The 26,402-nt window shown below is 49.0% G+C and overlaps 2 protein-coding genes across 4 annotated transcripts in view; both read right to left on the minus strand.

Moving 5' to 3' along the window:
• The window catches only part of FGF17 (fibroblast growth factor 17), a 5,608-nt gene extending 2,603 nt beyond the window's left edge, over positions 1–3,005 (minus strand). For both annotated transcript variants that reach the window (XM_029201874.1, XM_029201873.1), the window contains exons 1-2: positions 2,929–3,005; positions 2,723–2,759 (exon numbers count right to left, since the gene is read on the minus strand). In XM_029201874.1, the coding sequence (XP_029057707.1) occupies positions 2,723–2,759; positions 2,929–2,960 (69 nt within the window). In that variant the 5' untranslated portion in view covers positions 2,961–3,005. The remainder of the gene's footprint in view (positions 1–2,722; positions 2,760–2,928) is intronic.
• A 5,438-nt stretch (positions 3,006–8,443) lies between these two features.
• NPM2 (nucleophosmin/nucleoplasmin 2) lies at positions 8,444–24,736 on the minus strand. Of its 2 annotated transcripts, XM_029201871.1 has the most exons (8): positions 24,573–24,645; positions 24,353–24,438; positions 24,061–24,186; positions 11,136–11,229; positions 10,167–10,339; positions 9,962–9,996; positions 8,784–8,817; positions 8,444–8,673 (listed from the first exon to the last, which is right to left on the minus strand). In XM_029201871.1, exons 1-8 carry the CDS (start codon positions 24,628–24,630, stop codon positions 8,629–8,631), a joined length of 651 nt encoding a protein of 216 aa, XP_029057704.1. In that variant the 5' UTR covers positions 24,631–24,645; the 3' UTR covers positions 8,444–8,628. The 2 variants fall into 2 exon arrangements, with proteins under 2 accessions (XP_029057704.1, XP_029057705.1); XM_029201872.1 differs by lacking the exon at positions 9,962–9,996 and having other exon boundaries at positions 24,573–24,736.
• Positions 24,737–26,402: the final 1,666 nt, after the last annotated feature.

A 26,402-nucleotide genomic window follows, 5' to 3' on the forward strand; every position in this document is an offset into this window, starting at 1 on the left:
AAGCTGCTGGTACCTAATCCCCGTGGTCCGGGGAGGAAGCTGCTGGTACCTAATCCCCGTGGTCCGGGGAGGAAGCTGCTGGTGTCTAATCCCCGTGGTCCGGGGAGGAAGTGCACAGGGCCGCACAGCTGATTAGTGACAGACGCCTGTCCCGCCTCTAGGACGGAAGCTTGTCTCCTCTCCAAAACTCCAGGGGCTTGGCTCTGTTAGCCAGGGTGACCAGATGTCTCCCCAGTCCTCCGCACTGGCCTCAAAGGAGCCCACGCCCAGCACATGCACACACACATGTGTGCACGGTCATGCACACACATACGTGCACACACAGCAGCTGGTCTGTTAGAGTCACTGGAGACCTTTTTGGGGGCTCTAAGACCCTTCTCTGTAGGCTCCTGCAGGGCCCCTGGAAGCATTTCTTTATAGCACTAAGGAAGGACTCCTGAGCTCACGCCCATCTCCCCTGCCGCTCCCCCTGGGTGCTCAGGGCCCTCAGAGAAGCCAGTGCCCCTTCCAGCGTTCCTCCCCCTCTAGGGGTGAGGCGCCTCCTTAGCTGAGGGCGGTGGAGGCGGTGGTGAGAGGTGCCCTCAGTGGTGGCCCCGTGGCTGCCCTGTGAGGCCACCTGCATGTGCCACAGTGTAACAGAGGCTCGTGGCCAGCCGGGGGTGATGCTACCGCCCACTGCTTCCAGGGGAGTGGAGAGGGGACGTTTCCATCCGCACACGATACGAAGCCAGGACGAGTACCTCCTCCGGGCCTGGTGTCTCCTTACCCATCGGCAGTGCTGAGTAGGAGAGAAACAGACCGCTTCCTGCCCTCTCTCTCCAGCAAGGTGCAAACCGGGATGACGTTTCCCAGCCGCTGGTGACAGCCCCAGCTCTAGCACTAAAACGTTCCTCCGCCTGGATCCTGCTGGCCTGTGCTGGGACAGCCTTTCCCTGCCCCACATCCCCAAGTCCGCCGTTATCCCAGGCCCAATCGCGACCATCCGGACAGAGCTAGACCCAGACCAGCATCTGTGAGGGGCCTCTCTCTCCTGGAGGGAGGGGTGGGAAGGTGAAGGAGCAGCTCCAGGCTATCATTCAGCAGAACCTGCTCAGGGTTAACCCTTCCCGGGTGTCACTGCCCAGGTCCGACCCTGGCTCATCCACAGCCTGGATTCCCAGCCTATGAGGGCAGGGTCTGCCCACCCCACATCCCGCCCTGGGAAAACCTGAGGCCAGCATTTTGGGTGGGGGACCTGCCTCCCTGCCAGGGGGTGGGGTCCGGCCTGTCCCCAGCCCCCCCCCCCCCCAGCCTCCTGGCCCAGGTTCAGGCCCTCCGCCCCTCTTGGCGGGCAGCCTCCTTCTGGCTGTCTGTTCCAGGTCGGGAGCAGAGAGGGCCCCCCCGAAGCCCCCTCCTCTACTCGTCCCCCTTCAAGCCCTGCACAAAAGCAGTCCCACGCCCCCCCCAGCCCACAGTCCACAAGTCGCTCTCCCCGCGGGACCTTGCTTGTCCCTTTCATGTTCCCGCTGCAGGGGGACCTCCCCTTCCACTGCCGCAGACAGCTGCTTGTCAGACGGCCCCTCAAGCATGGCTGCGGTCCGGCCTGCTGGCCCCCCCTCCGAGGGGGGGCGAGGGGGCACTTCAAGGGGGAAAGGACAGCTTTGCCACCTTCCCCGGGTCCTGAATGGGGCCTCAGCCAGGCCATAAACGCCGGCCCGCCGCACCATTGTGCTAATTCCCCCTCCAGAACAGGTTGGGCCCACCCCCAGACCCCTCCCGGCCAGGCTGGGGGCTTTCTTCTTGCTCTCCCTGGATGTGTGAAGCAAAAGGCCTGGAACGGGGGCTAGAGCAAAAGGGGGAAGGAAAGGGGGGGTTGTCTCTCCCTCTCTCCCTCCCACCCCCCCACTGCTTCAAAGGCAGCCCCTTTCCCTCTCCCAGAGAAAAGGCATTTACCTTCAAAAAAAGTCCCCACTGGATATGAAGAGAAGCGGGCCTCTGGCCTGGGAAAGCCAAGGGATCTCTCCCCAGAGCGGTTCTGGACCAGTGCATTTTAATAGCTGCACTTTTATGGAGGATCACAAAAAGGGACCGAGCCTCACATAGGGGGCTGAGGCTGGGGCGGGGGGGGGGGCGGGCGCTGACTTGGGGTGGGGGGTGTGGAGAAGCAAACCCTGAATCTCATCCCATACAAACCTCTTCGGGCTTGACCTCATTGCCCTGTAGGTAAGGAGTCGCCCACCCTGGCTGGGCATTCTGACTGCCCACGCGATCACCCAGGACCGCGACCCACAGGACCTCCGTGTTGGTGGGAGCGGGGTGGTGAGTGGAACAGACAGGCGGTTTTGCGTGGAAACCTGTCCTTTCAGGTACTTGCAAGTACAAGCCTCACCTGAGCCATCACCTCCGCCCTCTTCCGACCACTCCCGGGCTCCATCCCTCAGGCTTGGCTGCCCCATGCGCTTAGCCTTGGGGGGGAACACAGTGTGGAGGGATGGAGGGAGCAGAAGAGACCCCAGGGCAACACGGGAGGGGTGTCAGAAGGAGGGCTGAAATAAAAACTTCCGTCAATCCCCCAATCTGCTGTGGCCCCTTCTCCTACCCCATCCCACCGCCCCCCCAAACCTCAGAGTCTTCTGGACTCAGGGAGAGGCCAGGATCTGCCTCTGTCCACGGAAAGGAGACTGACCGCCCCCATCGGTAGTGTGGGAGGAACGGGGAGAAGCTAGCGGGGGCGCCCGCCTACCTGAGTTTGACAGCAGAGAATCAGGAGCTGCAGGCACCTGTGCGGGAGACGAGGCGGCCCGGGTGTGGGTGCCAGCAGCCAGCCCCAGGGCGCAACAGGCACCCACCCCTGCCCCACGCGGTCCGTGTGCCAGTCCCAGGAAGATTGGGTCTGCCCCCGGGCTGGAAATGGCAACAAGACGGCAGTCCGAGAGGTAGCGCACTTACAGCGTGAGGTTGGGCAGGCGGGCGGCTCCCATCGCCGGAGAGATTTCTTGGGGCCGTTGCCCTCCTGCCCCCAGAGTCAGGAGCAGATGTGGGCAGTCCCTGGGGGCAGAGTCCCAGAGAAGCCAAGGTCTCCTCCAAGCCACAGGTTTTCAGTGGGGAGAGGAGAGAGACGGGAGGAGGAGGAGAGAGGAGAGAAGGGAGGAGGGCGAGGGGGGAGGAGGGCGTAATTGGGAGACTGAGGTGTGAGGAGGCCACCTTCCTGGCCAGTGAGACTGCAAAGCAGCTGCTGGCGGGGGTCGGTGGGGGGTGCTGTCAGCCTCTCTCTGGGATACCCCAGCGCAGAGGATGGAGCTGCTGGAGGCTTCTAGACCCAGAGGCTGGCTCCTGCGTTCTTACTGACCCTCACGGACCCGACGGCAGGGCCCCTCCTCCCCTCTCAGGGCCAGCTTCTCCTGCCCCACCTCCCCTAGGGTGAGCTGCAGGTATCATTCCAGGCCTGGGGTCGCTGGGTCTGGGTCTGGGGGTGGAAATTCCCAGCAGCAGCCTTAAAAGGAGGAGCCTCCCTCCGGGGGGCAGGAGGTGGGCTTGGCTAGGAGCGTAGCTTCCACTGCCTCTGTCATCCCTTACTCCCTCTGTCTGCTGTCTGGCCACCGGGAAGGAGGGGTTAAGGGCTGTCCCGACGGGTATCAAACAGTGGGCGCCACAGCTTGGGTACCAGGGGTAGGGAGGCAGGTGCGGGTGGGGCCGTAGAAGGACCCCATGGCATCGAGGAGAGCGGGTGCACTGGTACCAGCCGCTTTCCTCCGGGCCTTGGCCGTTTCCTCTGGGAGATGGGCACAGTAGTGCCTCGGGATGTTGGAGGACCCAGTGAGATGGCCGCACTGAGGCAGAAGTCAAAGGTATATGTTCTGGGACTCACTTGTCATCCCCCCCACGACAGCAGCCATCCCCAGAACCTCCGGGAGCTGGGAGGAACCCAGGGCCTCCTCCCTGCGGCCCCTCAGCAGCGGTCTGGGATGAAGTGCCCAGCGGCCTCTTCTTTTTCTAAACTCCAGTCCCACGCTGCTCTGTACCACACCAGGTATCACCCCATTCTACAGAGGAGGAAACTGAGGCACACAGTAGGTCGTTTGCTCAGGATCACCCAGCTAGTGAACGGTGTAGCCGGGTTTCCAAAGTCCATGCTCTTTCTCTCCCACACAGATTCCTTCTACTGTGCCCACGCCTGCCGGGGCCAGCATAGCACCCACCCATGATGTCCCAATATCCCTGGTCCTGGAAGCTGATGACCAGGAACTCTACGCGATTCCTTCCCCGAAGAAGGTGGCTGATGGTGACTGTGGAAGGGGGCTAGTGCGCAGGGGGGGAGTCTCTGAGGGAAGCTTACACCTCAGCTCTGGGCTCCCTGGAGGTCTCAGTGTCTCCAGGATGGGAAGAGAAGGCGAAATGCTGGCTGTGGATTTATTTACCTAAAGAGATGAGTGGGAGGGCGAAACTCTCACCTCCAGGCCTCCTTCTCACCTTCCTGAGCCAGATCAATCCACAAAGTTGTCTGCCACCCCTCCCCACCCACCGACAAGCAGGGACACCTCCAGCCCACCCGGTCAAGCTCCACACTTGGCTCCCAGCTCCGCCCCAGGTGCCCTGCTGGGGGCTCAAGGGTGAGTTGAGCCCGAGCTGGCCTGGGGAATGCAGTGTTGGCTCCGGCCCTGACCTTTGTAACTAGGGGTGTCCCGGGTTGGAATCAGTTGGAAAGAATGTCAAAACTGGAAGGGAGGGCTTCCCAGGTGGCGCAGTGGTTGAGGGTCCGCCTGCCCATTCAGGGGACACGGGTTCGTGCCCCGGTCCGGGAGGATCCCACGTGCCGCGGAGCGGCTGAGCCCGTGAGCCATGGCCGCTGAGCCTGCGCGTCCGGAGCCTGTGCTCCGCAACGGGAGAGGCCACAACGGTGAGAGGCCCGCGTACCACAAAAGAAAAACTGGAAGGGAATCTTAGAGATTCTTCATCTGGTCCAGACTCCTCATTCACCAATGAGGTCCAGAGAGGGTCTCACAGCTAGTTAGTAGCATAGTTGGAACAAGGTACCAATCATTTCCATTTTCCACATTCGCACCACCATTTGGGGCCCCATTTAAACTCTCCCTCTTCCATGGAAACATCTGGAATCTACCTCTCCACTGTGATCGGTGCTGGTTCTGTCTCTATTCTCTGGGAAGACCTTGTCCTCATGCCCACATGCTCACCAGCTCCTAGCTCCCTGGTAGGGTATTAAAAGCTATCTCCTCCGGACCTCAATCCCCAGGAGTCACAGGTAAGAGCAGAGAGGCATGGAGGAGACAGATCAGGCTTGGGGTTCAGGGGTGGAGGGGTCAGATGGGAGACGGAAGGCAGTGAGGAGAGGCAGGTGTGGGGAGTTCCATCTGGGCCCAAGGTCTCTGAGCCCGAGAACCTGGTTCCTATCAGTGGGGGAAGGGCCTGCTGTCACTGGCCAGCCCCCAGCCCAGCCTGGGTCTCCATGGTAACAGATGCCCACAGTCAAGCTTGGCCTTGGGGCTCAGACAGGGGGCTGGTGCCAGGGGGCTCAGGGGCACAGCTGGGTAGCCCATTCTGCACCTGCAGGCCTGGCTTTCTGGCTCCGTTTTCTACTTTACCCCCATGGGAAGGCCGGTGGTGGGCCCCAAGTGGGGAGTGTTCCAGTCCCAGACTCTGAATTTTATCCCCATTCCCTGACCCCGGCCCTTACAGGCTATGTGACCTGTGGCAAGTCCCTTCACCTCTCTGGTCTCAGCTTCCTAATTTATAAAAAGGAAATGGCCACTACTGATGCTGCTAAAACTGCCATCTTGTCAACTGAGAGGAAGGACACTTCCTGAAAAGTGTCAAGTGCCACAAGAAAGAGGGAGAGGGGCAGAGACCCTCTTACGTGGCCCAGCCTCAGTTTGCCTAAACTTTGACTTTCTCCCCTCACCAGAGGGACCTGGGAGCGGGGGAGGGGGGCGGTGGGGGGAGAAGGGTAGTGTTCATTACCATTTATGGGGGGTGGCAGGAGGTGATAAGGGGAGTGAGGAGTAGTCAAGGCCGCGGTGGTTAATCCCATCCCACAGTGCCAAGTTCAACACCTCCCCCCACAAAGGGGGCGTCTCACGCCTGCTCCTAGCAGCCCAGCTTGTGCAGACCCAGAGTCCACCTGCATGCCGGTCACTTGTCACCACCTGCTTTGACCCCAGCCCACCCTTTTCCTGTTGACAAACAGAAGGGCTAGGGCTGGGGAAGGGTGAAGGGCAAAGAGCACTGTAGCAATGCAGACAGACCTCCCCCCATCTTTGCTATCTGATCCCCACCGCCTGCCGGCACGTGGAAATCAAATTGCCAGACGTCTAGCTGTTAAGTGCCCTTCTGTGCAGTCCTGCTGCGGAGCCAGAGAACAGGGGTGCTTGCCTGGGGCTGGCGGAGCGGAGAAGTACCTGCGACAACACAGGCTTTGCAATAACTTGGCTCCGGAGCTGCCCCTCCTGGGCTCCAGTTATACCGTGGCCTCAATTCTAACTCCCACTCTCAGTTTGAGGCTTCCTGGCACCCTCAAACTTCCACGTCCCCCTCTCACCCACAGAGTGGTTAAAAACAGGGCCCTAGTGCCAGACTACCTGGGTGTGAATCCTGGCTGTGTGACCTTGGGGGGCAAGTTGTTTAACCTCTCTGTGCCTCACTTTCCACATCTGAGAAATGGGGCTAATAACACCCACCTCTAGGCATGGTTGTGAGGATTAAAAGTGTGAATCCATGGAAGGCACTTAGAGCAGCACCCAGCTCACAGTGTTATCACTGCAATCACATCAGCCTTCTTGCTGTCCAAACCACTGTGCTTGTTCTGCCTCAGGCCCTTTGCACCCTCTGTTCCTGCTCCTAGGAATGTCCTTCTGTCAGCTCTACATGTAGCCACCACTCCCTTTTTGTCAATCGTCTCCTCTGAAGGACCTTCTCAGATCCAACTAAACAGTACTTCCCGGGACTTCCCTGGTGGTCCAGTGGTTAGGACTCCGCACTTCCACTGCTGGGGGTGTGGGTTTGATCCCTGATTGGGGAACTAAGATCCCACAAGCCATGCGTCATGGCCAAATCCCCCACCCCCCCAAAAAAAACCCCACCAGCACTTCCCCACCCTGGAAATTAGCCTGTTTTACGTCCTCCAAAGCGCTGGACAGTAATTGAAATTATGTTGTTGGCTCCTGTGTTTCCACTAGACTGTAGGCAACTTGAAGGGAGGACTTTGTCTTGCCCACCCTGTATCGCGGTGGCATGAAGCCATGGTCAATGCCAGCTGCCTACCTGGAACCAGACCTGAACTGATGTCCCTTGTCGCTCTGGGGGACTGAGGTCAGTAGCATGTTCTCCTTTGTTAGAGGGTGGGACAAAGCCCACATCTGCCTTGTGGGGTGTAGAAAGCAGAAGCAAGAATGCCAGCCCTGCCTTCCTCTATCTCTTCTGGCATCAAGAGAAGCTGAATGGGGAGACTCAAGCCTGCCTGCTGCCCTTCCCATGCAGGTGTTCAGAGACCTCCAACTTTCTGGGACCCATACCTGGGGGTCCTGGGGAGAGAGGGCAGGGCCAGTTCCCCACTGGCCCACTTCAGGCCTGGCCAATGGGGGTGCTGGTTAGGGGCAGGGAGAAGCCCAGCAGAGGCCCTGCAAGTAGACCCCGAGGGGGGCGGCCACCTGCACGTCACCATGGGTGAACCCGGCTTCAAAGTGGCTCTGCAGGCTGGGAGGGGGCAGAAGGTCAGAGCCATGCGATGGGTCATTCACCCCCCTTTCAATCCTCTGTTGGATCTCACCCCAACAATTTACTGAACCCCGTTCCTGTGGCTCTGACTGCTGCCCTTGGGGAATGCTAGCCCAGGAGTTGTTCACCTGCCCACCTCCTGAAGAGATACTTTATAGCTTCCAGGAAGCCTGCCTGTCTCCCCACTTGGGAGGTTTCCTTGAAGGTGCAGGCCTCTGGGCTCCTGCCTGACACAGATCACACCAGTGACGTCCCTGTGAGCAGCTCACCTAACAGGACGCAAGCCTGGGAGAGCAGAGCTAGGCCCGGCCCTTGAGATGCAGACCCTCAGGCTGGTCCCTTCCTGGTAGGGGCGGTGGGCAGCTGTCACCCTTCAGTTCTGTATCTGGAGAGCCAGGCCCTGTCAGAAGGGAGTGTGGACGCAGGAAGACCCACCCCAGCTCTAGCTCCCTCCCTCAGGCCTGAGGGTTGAAGGTCGAAGCTGGGAAAGGGGCTGAGACACTTGGTCCTTCCCCCAAAGCTGGGGATGGGGTGGTGGTGCCGGGCGTGGGGCAGGGGGGCGGTGGGGGCGGTGGGGGGAGAGGGAGATAAAGAGCAGAACACAGCTGGCTGGCTGGCAGGCAGGCAGGCAGGCCAGGGTGTGCTGGCACACGGCTGCCCTCTGCCGGGCTCACGGGCTCACTGCAGCCGGCAAGGACAGCTCCCGGGGAAGGGAGAGACAGCTGCTGCAACAAGGTCCTAGCAAAGCAAACTTTATTGTGGGTCTGAGAGGTCGGGGCTCTTCCCTCCAGGTCCTGCTGCAACCGAGAGTTGGGGTGAGGAGCTCTTGTGTCGCCCCCAACACGTCCATGACATTCAGACTCAGCACGGTGGTCTCACGGGCCCTCCCTCTGTCACTGTGGCCAGGCCACTCCTGGCTCCTCATTTCTTAAATCCTGGCTTTTTAGGTCTGGGTGTGGTTTTGGCCTGTGAGAGAAGGCGTTGCTCCAGTGTCCCACCCTCTCCCCATCCTGGCACCTTCCCAGAGAACATCCCTCCTCCCCCAGGAGGACCAGCCCCTTCTTATCAGTACTCACCTTTCCCACAGGGCTCCTGTCTTTAGGATAGTATCTGGAACGGGGTGGGGTTGGGCAAGGAGTGGGGATGTGGGAAAGAGAGAGCTCAGTCTGATGCCAGTAGCCCCGGGCCCTCCTAGCTGCAGAGCTGGGCCCTGGGCACTTCCAGGAAGCAGGGGGCTGTGACCTGGAGAGGTTTGCCTCTCCACCTGTCACCTGCCAGGGACCACTCTGACTCTCTTTTATTTTTTAAATTTTTAAATTAAAATTATTTATTTATTTATTGGCCCACCACGCGGCATGCAGGATCTTAGTTCGCTGACCAGGGATTGAACATGTGGCCCCTGCAGTGGAAGCCCAGAGTCTTAACCACTGGACCGCCAGGGAAGTCCCTGACTCTCTCTTTTTAAACAAGATGTTTTTTCTTCTTAAGCTTCTATCTGCTTTCCTTTATTTGTGTATAAGACACAAATGTTTCTTATCATAAAAGTAATGTTAACCACATTGCGCAAAATATAGCAAATAGAGAATAAATTGCCTATACTTTTCTTTACCTCCTACTAATATTAACATTTTGTTTCCTTTCAGAACTTTTTTGTTTGTGAAATAAAATGAAAATAATTTGGGACTTCCCTGGTGGTCCAGTGGTTAAGAATCCACCTTCCAATGCAGGGGACGTGACTCCTGGTCGGGGAACTAAGATCCCACATGCCGCAAATAAGACCCAATGCAGCCAAAAATTAAATAACTAAATATTAAGATGAAAATAATTTAATATCCTGCTCTTTGAATTCTAGAAACATTTTCCAGTTTGCTATATTCTTCATGGGCATTATGTCACATGCCATTGAGAAGACGTGACATAGTTTAAGCAACTGGTATATTGATGGACATTTACAATGCTTCCATTTTATACTATTATTTGAATAATGCAGTGATATAAGTTTCTTAGTGCATATATTTCCCTCATATCTTGGATGGGATTCTTTGGAAGGAACTGCCGTAAGTGGGATGAAGTCAGAAGATAAGAACTGTTAAATGCTTTTCAAAAAGACTGTGCCAACCGACAGTGGCAGCACACCTGTGCACCTGTGTCTCCGTGTACCACACACCTGCACACACACGTGCATCATCCTCTTTCAAGCACGATGTACCTCAACTGAAAGATTTTGGCTCATTTAATAGATGGAAAGAGTTACCTCACTGCCACCTCCTCTTTTTCCACCTTTTTTTTCTGGAAACCAAACACAAGCATTATTGGGAGTTCTGGCAAGGCCCAGGGGCAGAGCAGGCTCCCGCCGGGCACCTGGCAGGTGTTGCCCTGGGCCTCAGCGCACTCAACTGGGGAGGCCTGGCCCAGGTTTCTGAGGAGCCTTTACAGGGGGGTGGGTGTCCCTCCCTCACCTTGGCAACGCTTGTGTGCTTCTGGGGCGCCAGCCTCTTGACTTGTTTGACAGGGGTCTCCTTCTCCAGGGACACATCTGTGTCTTCGTCGTCATCATCTTCTTCCTCCTCCTCCTCTTCTTCCTCCTCCTCTTCTTCCTCCTCCTCCCCCTCCTCTTCCTCCCAGGATTGGTCTGAAGTGTCAGCGATGGTGTGGGAGCAAGGCAGGGCCTCTGAGCCCGAGGGTCTCCGCCCGCCCCCCCTTCCAGGTCCCCCCCCCCAAAGGGGGGGGGGGGGGGGGGGGGGGGGGGGGGAGGGCAGTGAGGGCTGAGGCCGTGGCAGAAGGGCAGGGGAAGTGGTAAGCTGCAGCTCTGGCCAGGCCGGAGGGGGATGCACACTGGGAAGGAGAGTGTGAGGGGAAGGAGGGAGAGGGTGGGGACACAGCAGCGGAGGAACTCAGGCCTCATCCTGAGGCAGGTGGAACCTGCCCGGGGTTTGGAGCAGGAGAGAACCCTGATGGAAGAGGCACCACTGGACAGAGAAGAAGGCAGTTAAAGGTCTGTCAAAAGAGTCAAAAGCACAGCGAATTGCCAGGGTCCATGTTACTGCTACAGCTACATACTTCATAGCAGGTAATGTTTTGAGTGTGCTCTGGTACCAGGCGTTATGTTAAGTGCTTTTTCTGAATATGCCATCTATTCCTCACAACTAGGAGGAATACACTTGAAGATGGAACCAAGTATAACCCCACCCCCGTGTTATGGCTGGAGGGCTGCAGCCCACAGAGGACGTGGCGGAGAGGTAAAGGAGAACTGGGGCTAGGAGGCGTGCCCATAGCCTCCTGGTCCAGGCTGCTGGTGATTCTGTTGCCTTTGGGGATCTTCTCCAATAATTCAAGAATCCCTCAAGTGTTTGAGTACCTATTATGTCCTTGGCCCTGTGCTGAGCACTGTACCGGCAGACCTTTCTCGGGTCCAAGCTTGGACTTACCATAACATTCCTGGCCACAGAGGAACACGGGTCCAGAGCCAGCCCGGAGCTGGAACGTGACAGGAGGAGAAAGCTCCAGTCCCGCCAGGACAACCTGCAGGGGTAGGGGGTAGAGGGTAGGGGCAGGAGTAGAGAGGACAGGCCACTCGGGCCTGGTACTTGGCTGGGGGTGGGGGATGGGGGCTGGCCTCAGGCAGAAATACTCAGTTTATTCCCTCCCCTCAACCACACATGCTTCAGGGCTTCCCTGGACCTCTCTGCACTCTCAGCCCCCTGGACCTTCCTGCTGAGGTGGACTCTGTTGGAGAAGAACATGGATCTGATAATCTCATTCCTGCCAAGATCACAGATGGTCTTCCAAGCTGAGGTGCAGCCGTTAAATAGTCTGATAGCTATGGACTGAACTATGTCCCCTCAAATTCTTACATTGAAGCCCCTAACCTCCAATGTGCTGGTATCTGGGGATGGAGCCATTGGGACCATAACTAGGGTTAGTTGAGGTCATGAGGGTGGGGACCTTGTGATGGGATTAGTGCCCTTAGAAGACGAGACCAGACAGTTTGCTTTCTCTCTAGGCCATGTGAAGACACAAAAAGAAGGTAGCCATCTGCAAGCCAGGAAGAGGGCCCTTACCAAAACCCGACTGTGCTGGCACCCTGATCTCAGACTTCTAGCCTCCAGAACTGTGAGGAAGAAATGTCTGTCGTTTAAACCACTCACTCCATGGTATTTTGTTATGTCAGCCCAAGCTGACTAAGGCATTGATCAAATGAGAAAAGCAGATGCAAAGTTGTATTACAGTCTTCCTATCATCTTATAAGTAATGTGTGAATATTCATAGGAATAAAGGTTAGAAATATATTACAGTGCTAACCATAATTTTCAGTGGACAGTACCACATTTATTTTCTTTACACTTTTCCAAACTTTGCAAATTTTCTAGAGTAACAATGATGATACTTAAATTTCTTGAGTTCTTACCATGTGCCAGGCCCCATGCTACATATTTTACCTGGTTTATCTCATTTAAATCTTCACAAGAAGCCCACAAAGGAGGTGTTGTTACTTTACAGAGGAGGAAACTGAGGCTTAGAGAGATTAACTTAGAGTTTCTGGTTCAGAGAGGAAGCAGATAAGTGAAAACTGATCACAAACACCTAGAAATGCTGGATAAAATGTAATTCAATGTTTTTACTGCTTGGTTGAATGGTAAGACAGAAAGAAGTGTCCCTGTGCCTCAGAAAGAAGAGCAGCCTGTGCAGAGGCTGATGCCACAGCTGAAGGGAGGATGTCCTTGAAAACAGGAAGGACTTTGGGTTGTGACACTCATGTGGACAGGAGACAAACCCTTGGGGAGGGGACCTTTAAAGGGCTACATCTCAGTAAAAAGCCCCATGGTAAGGGTTGAGGAGAAGGGACTGAAGGACCCTAAGCCATCTAACTAGAAAGGACCCACCATAAAAGGAGGGAAACAAGAACCTGTGGGTGAGATAACAGAGTCTCCTGTGAGAAGCTAACAGCTGTGGTTGTACCTCTCACTTAGAGCAAATCTGAATTTACTCGGTGGGCACTGCCAAGCCAAGAGATCTGTATAAAATCCCAGGCTTGCGATATTCCTGGGGCAAATGGCAGATGCAAACACAAAACCAGTCTCTAGGGACACTCTGAATTCTTTTCACACAGAATTCTTTCACAAAACAGAACCAAACCAAACTGGAAGAGGTTTGAAACAACCCTGCTAGAGTCTGGCAGCAGAACAAAACAAAATGTACAACCAGGAACCTGAGATAAGAGAATAACAACCTAAACCACATGAAATGTTTGATGAAGATCAAGTAAATATAAGAGTAGGAATCAAAATAATAAGAACAAGATATTACAAAAACTAAAAAGAGGGCATCCCTGGTGGCGCAGTGGTTGAGAGTCCGCCTGCCGACGCAGGGGACACGGGTTCGTGCCCCGGTCTGGGAAGATCCCACATGCCGCGGAGCGGCTGGGCCCGTGAGCCATGGCCGCTCTGAGCCTGCGTGTCCGGAGCCTGTGCTCCGCAACGGGAGAGGCCACAACAGTGAGAGGCCCGTGTACTGCAAAAAAAATAAATAAATAAAATAAAAATAAAAAGAACCAAAAGCAGCTTCTAGACATCAAAAACATTAGCATTGAAGTAAAGTGAACAAATGGTTAAAAAGCAGAGTGAAGCAGCTGAAGGAAGAATCAGTAAATTGGAGAAGTGCTGGGAAGAAATTACCCAGTATGAAGCACAGAGAGAAATGAACAAAATATGAGAGAGAAGCTGGACGTGGAGGACAGGTGAGAAGGTCCAACATGCATCCAATCAGAGGTAGGGACTGGAGAGAATGGAGTCAGTGTTCCAAGTGATAACGACCAAGAGTTCTCCAGAAATGATCCAAGACAGATCCTCATATGCAGGAAACCTCATCCCTGAAAAGATAAATAAAAATAAATCCACACCTGAACATACTATGGTGAAATGACAGATGAGAACAAAGAGATGAACTTAAAATCAACCAGAGAGGCCAGATTTCCAAAAAAGGAACAATAACCAGGCAGACTGAGGATTTCAACAGCAACGAGGTCAGGAATCAGACCTCTTACCTAGAAGCATATACACAGCCAAACTATCATGAAGGAATGAGGGTAAAAGAAAGGTATTTCTGAGCAAAGCCCAAGTAAGTTTACTACTCCCAGGTCTACAAAAGGATGTTCAAAAAGATGGCAATTAAATTGAGAAGTAGGTGCAAGAAGCAGTGATGAGAAAAAAAATTGGTATAAATAAAATAAATAAATAAATAAATAAATAAAGACCTAGGGAAACATTGCTGTAAAATAAAACAACACTAGTCATGACTAGTGTTGAGCTGGTTTAAAACACGTTGGAGCTAAAACGCTACATGATGACAATATGTATGTTAAAATGAAAGTAATTAGAATCCCCTGGTTTGGGAGGAAGAAAACATTAATTTTCGACTTTGATCATGCATGACTGTTAAAAAATTAAAGAGAACAAATAAAGATTAGAATGAGATTCTATAGCTTCTAAACCAGTAGAAGAGAAAAGGGGAAAAGAAACTTTAATCAATCTAATAAAAGACAGGAAAACTAGAAAAAAGAAACAAAAAAATTTAAAAGGCGAGGAAAATAGAAGCACAGACTACATGCTACAAGTAAACCCAAGTATATTAGCAAGTCACAATCAATATAAACAGACTATACTGGCTGGATAGATTAAAACAAGGTCTAGCTACATACTGCTTATAAGAAACCTTATAAGGACAGAGAAATGCTGGAGTAAAGAGATGGAAATATACATACCAGGTGCAGCAGAGGCTTCCAGTTGCTTATCCAATAGCCATTCTTTCCTTCCATAATAACAGCACCCTGATATTACTGAAATACTATACCCAGCCAAAAACTGCATTCTTCAGTTTCCTTTGCAGTTGTGACTATGTTACTAATTTCTGGATCAATGAGCTATAAGCAGAATTTGGAAGGTGGTACTTGTGGGAAGACTCCTTAAAAGGTGGACAGAGAACTGAGAGAAGTCCCTGTGGTCTTCCCTTGCTGCTTCTTTCCTATTGCATTAATTGTAGAAGTGAGGGCTAGAGCTGCAGCAGCCTTCCTAGACTGTAAGGTGATTTTGAGGATGGTAGGTCTGCACTAAAGACAGGAGAAAGATACGAGGAGACTTGGTCTTTGGTGACCATGGAGTCATCTCATCAGCTCTGGACTGCCCATCTCTGGACTTTTATGCAATACAGAAATAAATCTTAAGCCCCTGTAGTTGGGTCTCTGTTATGGCAGCCACACATGACTAAAATGAAAATGAAGCTAGTTGTACTTTCTGGTGAGTGATGTTGATAATGGGGGAGGCTATGTATGTGTAGGCGTAGGTGGTATATAGGAAATCTCTGTAACTTCCTCTCGATTTTATTGTAAACCTAAAACTGCTCTTAAAAAATAAAGTCCCTGAAAAATGAAGCTAGTAGTGTTTGTTACGATTAGGTTTGGTAATAAGTGACAGAAAACTCCATAACAGTGGCTTACACAGGTAGAAACTCACTTCTTTGTCACATAAACTAAGTCCATACATAAGCTATGGGTATACCACTCCTCAATCACCAGGGATCCAGGCTCTTTGTACCGTGTTGCTCTACCATTCTCAATACACGGCTCCCACCTCGCCCAGGATGGCTGCTCTTGTTCTAGTCATCACACCTACACTCCAGAAAGGGACAAAAAAGTGGTCACATGATCTCTCTTTAAGGACATTTTTCAGATGTTGTAGATCCCACTTCTGCTTACATCGCATTGGCCAGAGCTTCATGGTTATGCCAAACTTAGAGGGAATATAGTTTTTATTCTCAGTAGCCTTGTGACCAGCTAAAAGTCATGAATCCATTACTAAAGAATAAAGGAATAATGGAGATTGAGGGACATCTGGGAAACAAATTAATATCAGACGATATAAGCTTTAATTCAATAAGTATTTTAGGGATAAAGAAGGTCACCACATAATGAAAAAATTTAGACAAGGAAGATATTTACAATACAAGGAAAGTAAAAATTTTACAAGAAAGCTAAACCTGTAAATTATATGCATCAACAGCACAGTCTGAACATACATAAACTATAGCCACAGTAATCAAGACAGTGTGATATTAGAGGGATAGACACATAGATTGACAGAAGACCTAGAAATAGACACACACAAATACCTGCAACTGATTTTTGACAAAGGTGCAAACTCAATTAAATGGAGGAAGCTTTTTCAACAAATGGAGCTGGAGCAATTGGACGTCCATAGGCAAAGAAATGAACCTTCACCTAAACCTCATAGCTTATACAACAGTGAACTCAAAATGGATCATGGACTTAAGTGTAAAACATAAAACTATATGACTTTTGGACAAAAAACATAGAAAACCTTCATGATCTCAGACTAGGCAATGTGTCCTTAGATTTAACATCAAAAGTCATAAAAGGAAGAACACAATGGACCTCATCAAAATTAAAAACGTTTGTTCCATGTGAAGCTCATGTGAAGAGGATGAAAAGACAAGTTATAAACTGGGGAGAAAATATTTGCAAGCCATATATTTGACAAAGGACTAGTGTCTAGAATATATAAAAAATTAACAAAATTCAACAGTAACAAAACAATTAGAAAATGAGCAAAAGACATGAACACTTAACTGAACATACATATGGCAAAAACTGCATGAAAAGATGTTCAACATCATTAGCCATCAGGAAAATGCAAACTAAAAGCACAATGAGACACCACTACACACACATTAGAATGGCTAAAATAAAAGAGATAGTGACAACATGAAATGTCGATGAGGATGCAAAGAAACTTGATCACTTATGCATTGCTGATAGAAATGCAAAATGCTACAGCCACTTTAGAAAACAGTCTGGCAGTTTAAGAAACTAAATGTGTAACCACCCTCATATGGCCCAGCAATTGCACTCCTGGACATTTAACCCAGGAGAAATGAAAACTTAGCTTACGCAAAAACCTATACACAAATGTTCACAGCAGCTTTATTTGTAAGAGCCCCAGATGGGAATCAGCCCAGTTTTTCCACAGATGAATTGTTGAACTGTGGTACAACTATACCACAGAATACCAGTCAGCAGTAAAATGAATGAATCTCCAGGGAATTATGCTGAGAAAAAAAAGCCAGTTCCCAAAAAGTTACATACATCTGATTCTATTTCAATGACCAAATTTTAGAAATGGAGGACAGATTGGTGGTTGCCAGGGGTTAGGGGGAGGTGAGGAAGCAGGAGGGAGGTGAGTGTGGTTATAAAAGGGCAACATGAGGGATGCCTGGGGTGTTGGAACTGTTCAGTATCTTGGCTGTGGTGGTGGATATAGGAACTTAGGTGATAAAATTGTATAAATAGATCCCTGCATTGTATCAATGTCAATATCCTGGTTTTGATATTATATTACAGTTTTGCAAAATGTTACCATTGGAGAAAACTGGGCAAAACATACAGGGATCTCTCAGTATTATTTCTTACAGCTGCATGTGAATCTACAATTATCTAAAATGATTTTCAATTAAAAAAATAAACATATATAAAGTAAACAAAATGATAAGAAGAACCCGAAGATCCACAATCATAACAGGAAATTTTAACACATTTCTTTTGCTAATTGATACACCAGGAGACACAAAATATATAGGTTTGAACACAATTAATACACCTAATTTAATGGACACACATAGAATTCTATAATACTACCATGTAGTAAGCCACAAATTGAGTCTCAACAAATAACCAAAGAATTGATATGGTATATATATATATATATATATATATACACACACACACACACACACACACACACATATACACTCACACACACACACGCCATATTTTCTGATGCAATTACACTAAGAAAAAGGGTGATGACTCAACCCACCCATACCTTTGGGAATTAAAACATTTGAAGTAACTCATTCATCAAATAAGAAATCATAATGGAAATTAGAAAATATTTAAACTAAGATAAAGTGAAAATACCACAAATCCCAAATTAAGGGATGCAGTTAAAAACATCTTCAGAGGGAAATGTGTAGTATTTAAAATAAATAAATAGAACTTACTTGGAAAAAATAAACTATAACATGAATGGGCTAAATATCTAACTAAGGAAGTAAGAAAATGGAACAAAGAAAGCAGAAAATCAGATAACCAGAGAAATTAATAAAATAAAAAATAAGGAAACAATAGAAAGCATCAACAAAATCAAAAGCTTTTTCTTTGAAAAAAAAGAAAAAGACTAATATCCAGTGATTGAAATGAAGGGAAAAAAGGAAAGATGATAAACACTACTGGGAATTTTAAAAAGAGGAATATAATAACAGATATAGTCATGATGAAAAATATTATAAGCAAATAGCATGAACAATATCTAGAAAAATATAAATAATCATAATTGACTCAGGAGATGTTTGGTTCAGGCCAAGTAACAGGGACTGAATTTACTCTCCAGCTTGACACAACTAAAAAACTATAATACAGGCATACCTCAAAGATATTGCAGGCTTAGCTCCAGACTACTGCAATAAAGCGATTATCACAGTAAAGTGATTCACATGAAATTTTTGGTTTCCTAGTGCATATAATTACACTATACTGTATTCTATTAAGTGTACAACAGCATTATGTCTAAATAATGTACGTGCCTTAATTTAAAAATACTTTATTGCTAAAAATGCTGTTCATCATCTGACAGTGCAGGGCTGCTACAAACCTTCATTTGTAAAAAACAAAAACAAATGAACAAAAAAGCAAAACTCCCGCAATATCTGTGAAGTACCATAGAACCAGGTATGCCTGTGTAGGAAACAACAGCTCTCAAGACACTGGATACAAGTCAAGGAAGAACAGTGATCTCTGAGAGATGGGACAGAGATGAGATGAGCCCTATGGTTGCCCAAGCTTACTTCCTGGACAGTGCAGGGAGGGGGAACCCAGACAAAGCCTAGTGGTCTCTCTGAGTTTAGGAAATAGAACTGGAGCCCAGAGAAGCCAAGGCACCTAGAGTTCACAAGAAAGGAAAAAGCTGCAAAGACAGCACTCCAGAGGTCTGTAGAAGGCCCCCTTGAGTATTCAGTTAAGTAGTAATCAGAACATCCATGCAAGGAAACTACCTGAGGCTGGAAAAAGAATCATCCTAAAGGTGTCTGGAGCTCACAGAGGGGAAAATCTCATAATTTATGGGGCATCTATTGGAGTACTAAGAAGGGTCTTGCTACAGTAGTGGGGCAAAATTAGACTAAATTCAGCTTAAATCCCTAACAAAGCTTAAAAACAAGACACAAAAGGATCAAATGGTATGTAAGTAATTTCACTGCACCCCAGAACAAAATTCAAGAATACTTATAAAACTATAAAAATATCCAGCATCCAAATAGTAAAATTCATGTCTAGCATCCACTCAAAAATTACCAGACATGACTTCCCTGGTGGCGCAGTGGTTAAGAATCTGCCTGCCAATGCAGGGGACGTGGGCTTGATCCCTGGTCTGGGAAGATCCCACAAGCCATGGAGCAACTAAGGCCGTGTGCCACAACTACTGAGCCTGCACTCTAAAGCCCACAAGCCACAACTACTGAGCCTGTGTGCCGCAACTACTGAAGCCTGTGCGCCTAGAGCCCATGCTCCACAACAGAGAAGCCACCGCAATGAGAAGCCCGTGCACCGCAACGAAGAGTAGCCCCCACTCACCGCAACTAGAGAAATTCTGCATGCAGCAACAAAGGCCCAACACATCCAGAAATAAATAAATAAATAAATAAAATGTTAAAAAAAACTTATGTTCATACAAAAATTTGTACATTAATGTTAATAACAGCATTCCTAATAGCCAAGTGGTAGAAACAATCCAAATGTCCACCAACTGAACAGATAAACAAAATGTGGTATATCAATACAATGGAATATTATTTGGCAATAAAAAGGAGTCAAGTACTGATACATGCAACAACATGGATAAACCTTAAAAACATTATGCTAAGTGAAAGAAAGCGGTCACAAAAGACCATACAGTTTATGATTCCATTTATATGATTTGCCAGAATAGGCAAATCTATAGACATAAAGTAAATTAGTGGTTGCCTAAGGCTGGGGGTAAGTGAATGTGGGAAATGGGAAGTGACCACTGGTAGGTATGGAGTTTCTTTTTGGGTTGTTCTAAACCTAGATTGTGATTGTTGCACAACTCTGAATTTACTAAAAATCACTGAATTATATACTCTAATGAGTGAAGCTTATGGTATGTGAATTTTCTTCCAATAAATATGCTAATCTCATTTTTAATAGCACCCCAAATCATGAAATACATAGGGGTAAACTTTACAAAGTACGTAGGGGACCAGGACCCTGAAAATTACAAAACGTTCCTGGGAAAAGCTAAAGATGTAAACAAATGGAGAAATATATCATGTTCAATTATCGATGACTCAAAATTGTCAAGATGGCAATTCCTCCCAAAGTAATCTATAGATTCAATACAATCTCAATCAAAATCCCATCAGACTGATTTTTAAAGAAAGCTGATTCTGAAACTTATATGGAAATGCTAAGGACCTAGACTTGTCAACCCAATTTTGGAAAAGAATAACAAAATTGGAGGACTCACACGATCTCATTTTAAGACTTATTATAGAAGCACAATAATCAAATTAGTCTGGTATGGAATGAGGGTAAACATAAATCAATGAAACAGAATAGTGTATAGACATATATGCATACACATATGGTCAACCAATTTTTGGCAAATGCCAAGGTAATTGTATCAGTGAAAGAGCAGTCTTTTCAAAGAATGGTACTGGAGCACTGGATATCAATTTGGAAAAAAATGTCCTTCTATCCTCACTTCATACCATACAAGAAACTTATCTTGAAACGGATCATAGACTTAAATATAAGAGCTAAAACAACAGCATTTCTAGAAGAAAACATAAAAGGAAACCTTTGTGACCTTAGTTTAAGCAATGATTTCTTCGGACACCAAAAGGATGAACCATAAGAGAAAAAAATGTTAAGTTGAACTTTATCAAAATTAAAAACTTGTGCTCTTCAAAAAACATTATTACAAAAATGAAAAGGCAAGCCACACATTAGGAGAAAATATTTGTAATAAAGGACTTATATCCAAAATATATTAAAAAAACTCCTACAAGTCAATAAGAATAACTCAATTATTTAAAAATGGGCAAAACATCTAAACAGGTATTTTGCAGAAGAAGATATACAAAAGACCAAAACCCAAATAAGAAGACAGTTAGTATCACCAACCCTCAAGGAAAAATAAAAACCACAATGAGGTGCCACTGTATATGTACTAGATTGGCTAAAATTAAGAAGACTGACAATGCCAAGTGTTGGTGAGGATGTGGACCAACTGGAATTCTCATAGATTGCTGGTAGAAATGCAGAATGGTACAGCAATTTGGAACATAGTTTAGCAGTTTTGTATAAAGTTTAACATATGCTTACTATGTGATCCAGCAATATCACTCCTAGGTATTTACCTAAGAGAAATGAAAACACGTCTATACAAATACACTCAAACATTCCTAGCAGCTTGATTGACAATAGTCCAAAAACTGGAAACTACCCAAAATGTCCATATGTCCATTAACAGGTGAATGAACAAATTTTATATAAATTGTAGAGTGGCATATTACTCAGATATAAAAAAGGAGCATATTACTGTTTTATCAACAACGGGGATAAATCTCAAAAGCATTGTGCTACGTGAAAAAAGCCAGCACAAGAGACTACATATTGTATGGTTCCATTTAAATGAAATTATAGAAAAGGCAAAACTATAGTGACAGAAAGTAGATCAGTGGTTGCCAGAGGCAGTGGTAGGTGGAAGGGACAGACTGCGTGAGGCATGAGGAACTGGGGGCAGGGCGGTGGAAATTCTCTACCTTGATGTTGGTGGCTATTGCACAGTTTGTCAAATGCATCGAGCTGCACACTTAACACTAGTGAATCTTACTGTATGTAAATTATATCTCAATACAGCTAATAAAAGAACTGACTCAGAAATAGAAACATCTGAGAAGATCTAAACCTATTAAATAAATCACAATAGTTTAAAAATCAAACCAGTCCCACACAGTTCATTCACTTATTTACTCACTCATTCATTACATATTGAGTTCCTACAACATACCAGACACTAGTATAGGGGCTGTATGGATAATGCAGCAAAGCAGGCAAAATCCTTGCTCTCTTGGAGTCTATATCCTGGTTGGGGGGAAAAGACAATGCACAAATGAAACCTCAGGTCAGTAATGGGTCCTATGGGGGAAAAAGTGATCATGGGTGGGGTAGAAATGGGGGTGCTGTTTGTGGCCAGGGAATACCCTTCAATGAGATGACATTTGAACAAAGACCAGATTGAAGTCGGGGGCAAGTGTGTCCCTGGCATGGGGGGACATGAAATTGACTAAAGGGGACCAACGAGGAAGGCAGGTATATCTCCTGGGAGGCCCTGCAATAAACCTGAGCAAGAGGTCAGCTGGTCACCTGGACCAGAGTGTAGCAGGGAGGTGGTGAGATGAGGTTAGATGAAGGTAGAGCCAACAGGATTTGCTGGTGGGTCAGATATGGGGTGTTAGAGAAAGAGGGTTTTATCCTGGCTAATTGGAGGAATAGCTGTTTACTGGGAGAGGATCAGGTCTGGGGATGGGGGAAGAGATTATAGATAGAAATCAAGAATTTGGATTTAGACATGCTAAGTTTGGAATATCTATTAGATATCTGTTAAGTGTTTTGAGTTGGACAGAGGATCTGGAGCACAACAGAGAGGCTGGGTTTACAGAATAAATGTCAGAGTCTTCATTTGTACAGGTGGTCTTTAAAACTATGGGAATGGATGAGATTTAGGGAGATCTCATAGATAGAGAAAAAAAATAGGTTTGAGGGCAGTTTTACAGATCAGCCTCCCAGGTCTTTAAGGGCAGATAATCCTGGTCTCATATTCACTGTTCTGCTGCATGGAAGGAGGGAACACGCCATGCCTCGGTTCATGAGGCTAATATGCCTTGACATCCAAATAAGATATGGAATTTATAGGCCAACCTCACTTATGAGTATATAAGTTTTTAAAAAAAGTCTTATTAACAAAGCAAATCTAGAAGTTTATAATACAATCAGTAATGTTTATCTCAGGAATGCAAAGTTGACTGAATATTATTCTATTAGTATAACTTACCACATTATCAGATTAAAGAAGAGAGAGCCCCTGATAATATGAATAGGAAAGCATTTGATAACCAATTTGATAATCATGATTAAAAAGAATTCAATTTTTCAAAGTAGAGTAGGATCAGACGGAGACTTCCTTAACCTGACAAAGGGTATCTACCAAACACTTCATACTTAATGGAGAAACATTAGAAGCATTCCTTTTAAAAAAAATTAGGTATGGGGGGGACTTCCCTGGTGGCGCAGTGGTTACGAATCTGCCTGCCAATGCAGGGGACACGGGTTCGAGCCCTAGTCAGTGAAGATCCCACATGCCGCAGAGCAACTAAGCCCGTGTGCTGCAACTACTGAACCTGCGCTCTAGAGCCCGTAAGCCACAACTACTGAGCCTGCGTGCCACAACTACTGAAGCCCGTGTGCCTAGAGGACATGCTTCGCAGCAAGAGAAGCCACTGCAATGAGAAGCCCTTGCGCTGCAACGAAGAGTAGTTCCCGCTCGCCGCAACTAGAGAGAGCCCGCAAGCAGCAACGAAGACCCAACGCAGCCAAAAATAAATAAATCAGGAATGAAACGAGGACATCTACCATTATCATTTTATCCAATATTATACTGGAGGTCCTAGCCAGTGTACCTGGATTTAAAAGAAACAACAACAACAACAAAAAACAACACAAAGACTGCCATTACTCACAAAGAAGATCTGCATAGAAAACTCAAAATAAATTATTAGAGTGAGACTTTCTGGATACACAATCTGGATACACAGGCAGTATGTAAATCATCAACACTGGTCTCCAGCAGTAAACAGTTGAAAAATGTGATTTGGAGAGACGTTATTTAACTTGCCCAAAGTCACACGGCTGGTAAAGAGTCGACTAGGAGGGAGTTCCCTGGCGGTCCAGTGGTTGGGACTCAGCCGGCCGCCCCGCCCCCGGCCCACCAAAAAAAAAAAATTGTGGACTAGGATGGAAATGGGGCTCCCTGCCTCCTGGGTCCAAGCTTTTAGTCCTGGGCTATATGCCTCTCTAGCACTGGCTGTACTTGTGCAAGAGCCTGTACCCCACCTTTGGGTCCGTTCCCACGCAGCGGGTGAGGCCTGAGCAGGGCCTCCTAGGGCTGGAGCCAGGGTGTCCTAGGCCCGCAGGGAAAGGCTCACCATGGGGAGGACGGAGGCCCGAAGAGAGGCCAGGGTGATGGGCTTCCTCTTTCTGTCGTCCTGGCTTGCTGGGGGCAGGATCTCCACGAGGTTCATCTCCTCTTTGGCTTTCTCCCCCAGGCAAATCTGAGAGGGGTGGAAAACGAGCAGGGCTCCTCTTCACCCAGAGGGCGGAGGAGGCAAACCCTGTTCCAGCTGCGGGCACCGGACAATCCCACCTGCCGCTCTGTGGCTGTCCAAGTCCCTCCCTGCTCCGTCCTTCCTCCCCTCCTTGGGGCTGGGGGGTACCCACCGTACTAAGGAGCAGCATACAGTCCTGCTCCCCCGCCTTCCGGGGTCTGAAGGTCCAAGCCGGCTTCTCCTGGCTCAGCTCACAGCCTGCGAAGGGAGACGGAGGGCGGAAGGCGTGGCGTGGGGCGGGCAGCCTCCAGGGAGGCGCGCCTCTCTGCCTCCAGCCCTAACCGCGCCCCAGCCCCCCGGGTGCTTCGAGAACAGCCTGGAGCCTCACTCACCCCAGAGCAAGGCCAGTGTCGCCTTTTCGGAGGTGCTGCTAGTGCGGCTGCGATTCATGATGCGGGGCGGGGGCCGAGCAGCTGCGAGGAAGGGCGCGTTACAACCCCCGGCCGACAAGGCAGCCCACACCCGAGCTGGGGACACCCCGGCGGAGCGCTCCGCCAAAGGACGGTGCTTAGATCGCCCAGAGCGGGAGAGGTGAGCGAGGGGCCCGGCTGCCCCGCCGGCCCTCCCAGCACCCCGGGGGTGCAGCGCCGGTCAGCCGCGGGCAAGGCGGCTCGGTGCCCGGTCTCATGTCCACTCGGCCCCGGGCCCCGGCCCTCTCGCAACCCCTCCTCCACCTCACCGTCGCTACTCCGCGTGCGAGGCTCACGCCATAGGCTCCTCCTCGGATCGCTTCCCTCTTGGGCTCCCTCCCTCCGGCCTCATCCCGGCCTCACCTGAGGGCCGGCCGCCCACAGCGGGCGGTTATGAAGCCTGGGAAGGGGCAACGGGAGGTGTCTCATCAGCCCCATTCCGTTCCTCCACTCTTTCCTCCTCTTCGCTCCTCAGAAGCACCTGGAGAGCTCGTTAAAACACAAAGCGCTAGGCCTCACCCACCTCCATCGTTTCCCACGGGGAGGTCTGGGTGTGACCCAGAGAATTAGCATTTCTAACAGGTGCCCAGGTGAGGCGGACGCTGCTGGTCCAGGACCGCACCGTGAGAACTACGGTCCTGACCAATAGGGACTGACTGAGGTCTGCTGCCGGAGCCCGCCCAGCGCCCAGCGTGGAGATGCTTTGCTACCAGGTAGGAAGCGCAGCCTTGTCGGCCCTTCGTGCTCATCGCCTTTCTTCTTTCTTCGTGTCCTTTCCTTACCCTCTAAGTGTGGGCCGCTTGCCAGGCCCAGAGGGCCTGACCCTCAGGGCTGTGGTCCTCGGAGAGGAAGAGCCCTGTTTCCAGAAGGATGACTTCTCCCAAGGCTAGGAAGGGGTGGAATACACCACGGGGCACTGCGAGTGACCTTACGAGGGCGTCATTTCACAAACAGCAGTTCACACAGCACAGTGATGCCCTTAAATGTTTGTTTGGGTGGGGGGTAGTGAAGAGGAGGAAGGTTTTCAGCTGACCACCGCCCTCAAGTAACACCTCTGTTTGGGAGACAGAAATAACCAGGAATCTCTCTCATTGCATTCATATCCATCACTCCCGTCCTGGAAACTTCTCACCTGCATATAAGGTTCACTGATTTTCAACAAAGGTGTCAAGGGAAAGGATAGTCTTTTCCAAAAATGGTGCTGGAGGAACTGGATTTATCTTTCTGCAACCCTGATTGGAGCTTCTGCTGTGCAGGAATCAGTTTTTTTTTTTTTCTTTTTAAAATACCAGCTTTATTGAGCAATAATTCATACACAAAAATGTACCAGTTTAAAGTGTATAATTTGAATTTTGACAGATGTATACACCGTGTGGCCATCACCACAGCCAAGTTACAATTTCTGTTACTCCCCCAAATTTTCTCGTTTCCCTTTGCAGTGAATATCCTCCCCTTACTGTCTACTTGGCATCAGACACCTGTTTTCTGACACTGTAGATTAGTACAGACTGTCCTGGAAGTTCATGTAAGTAGAAGCATACAGGGTCTTTTGGTCTGCCCTCTTTTGCTGAGCAGAATGTGTTTGAGATTTATTTATCCATAGTTGTTGTATCAGTAGTTTGTTTCTGTGTATTGTTGAGTAGTGCTCCACACTTGTATATCCAGATACCTGCTAGTCATGTTTTGCATGTGGTCTGCAGCTTCAGCTCCTGCCAGAGAGCTTCCAGCCTGCTCTTCCTGACAACCTGTCCT

The sequence above is a fragment of the Monodon monoceros genome, unplaced genomic scaffold, assembly GCF_005190385.1.
Source record: "Monodon monoceros isolate NGI ecotype Baffin Bay Population unplaced genomic scaffold, NGI_Narwhal_1 Super_Scaffold_5, whole genome shotgun sequence".
In the NCBI taxonomy this organism is placed as follows: domain Eukaryota; kingdom Metazoa; phylum Chordata; class Mammalia; order Artiodactyla; family Monodontidae; genus Monodon; species Monodon monoceros.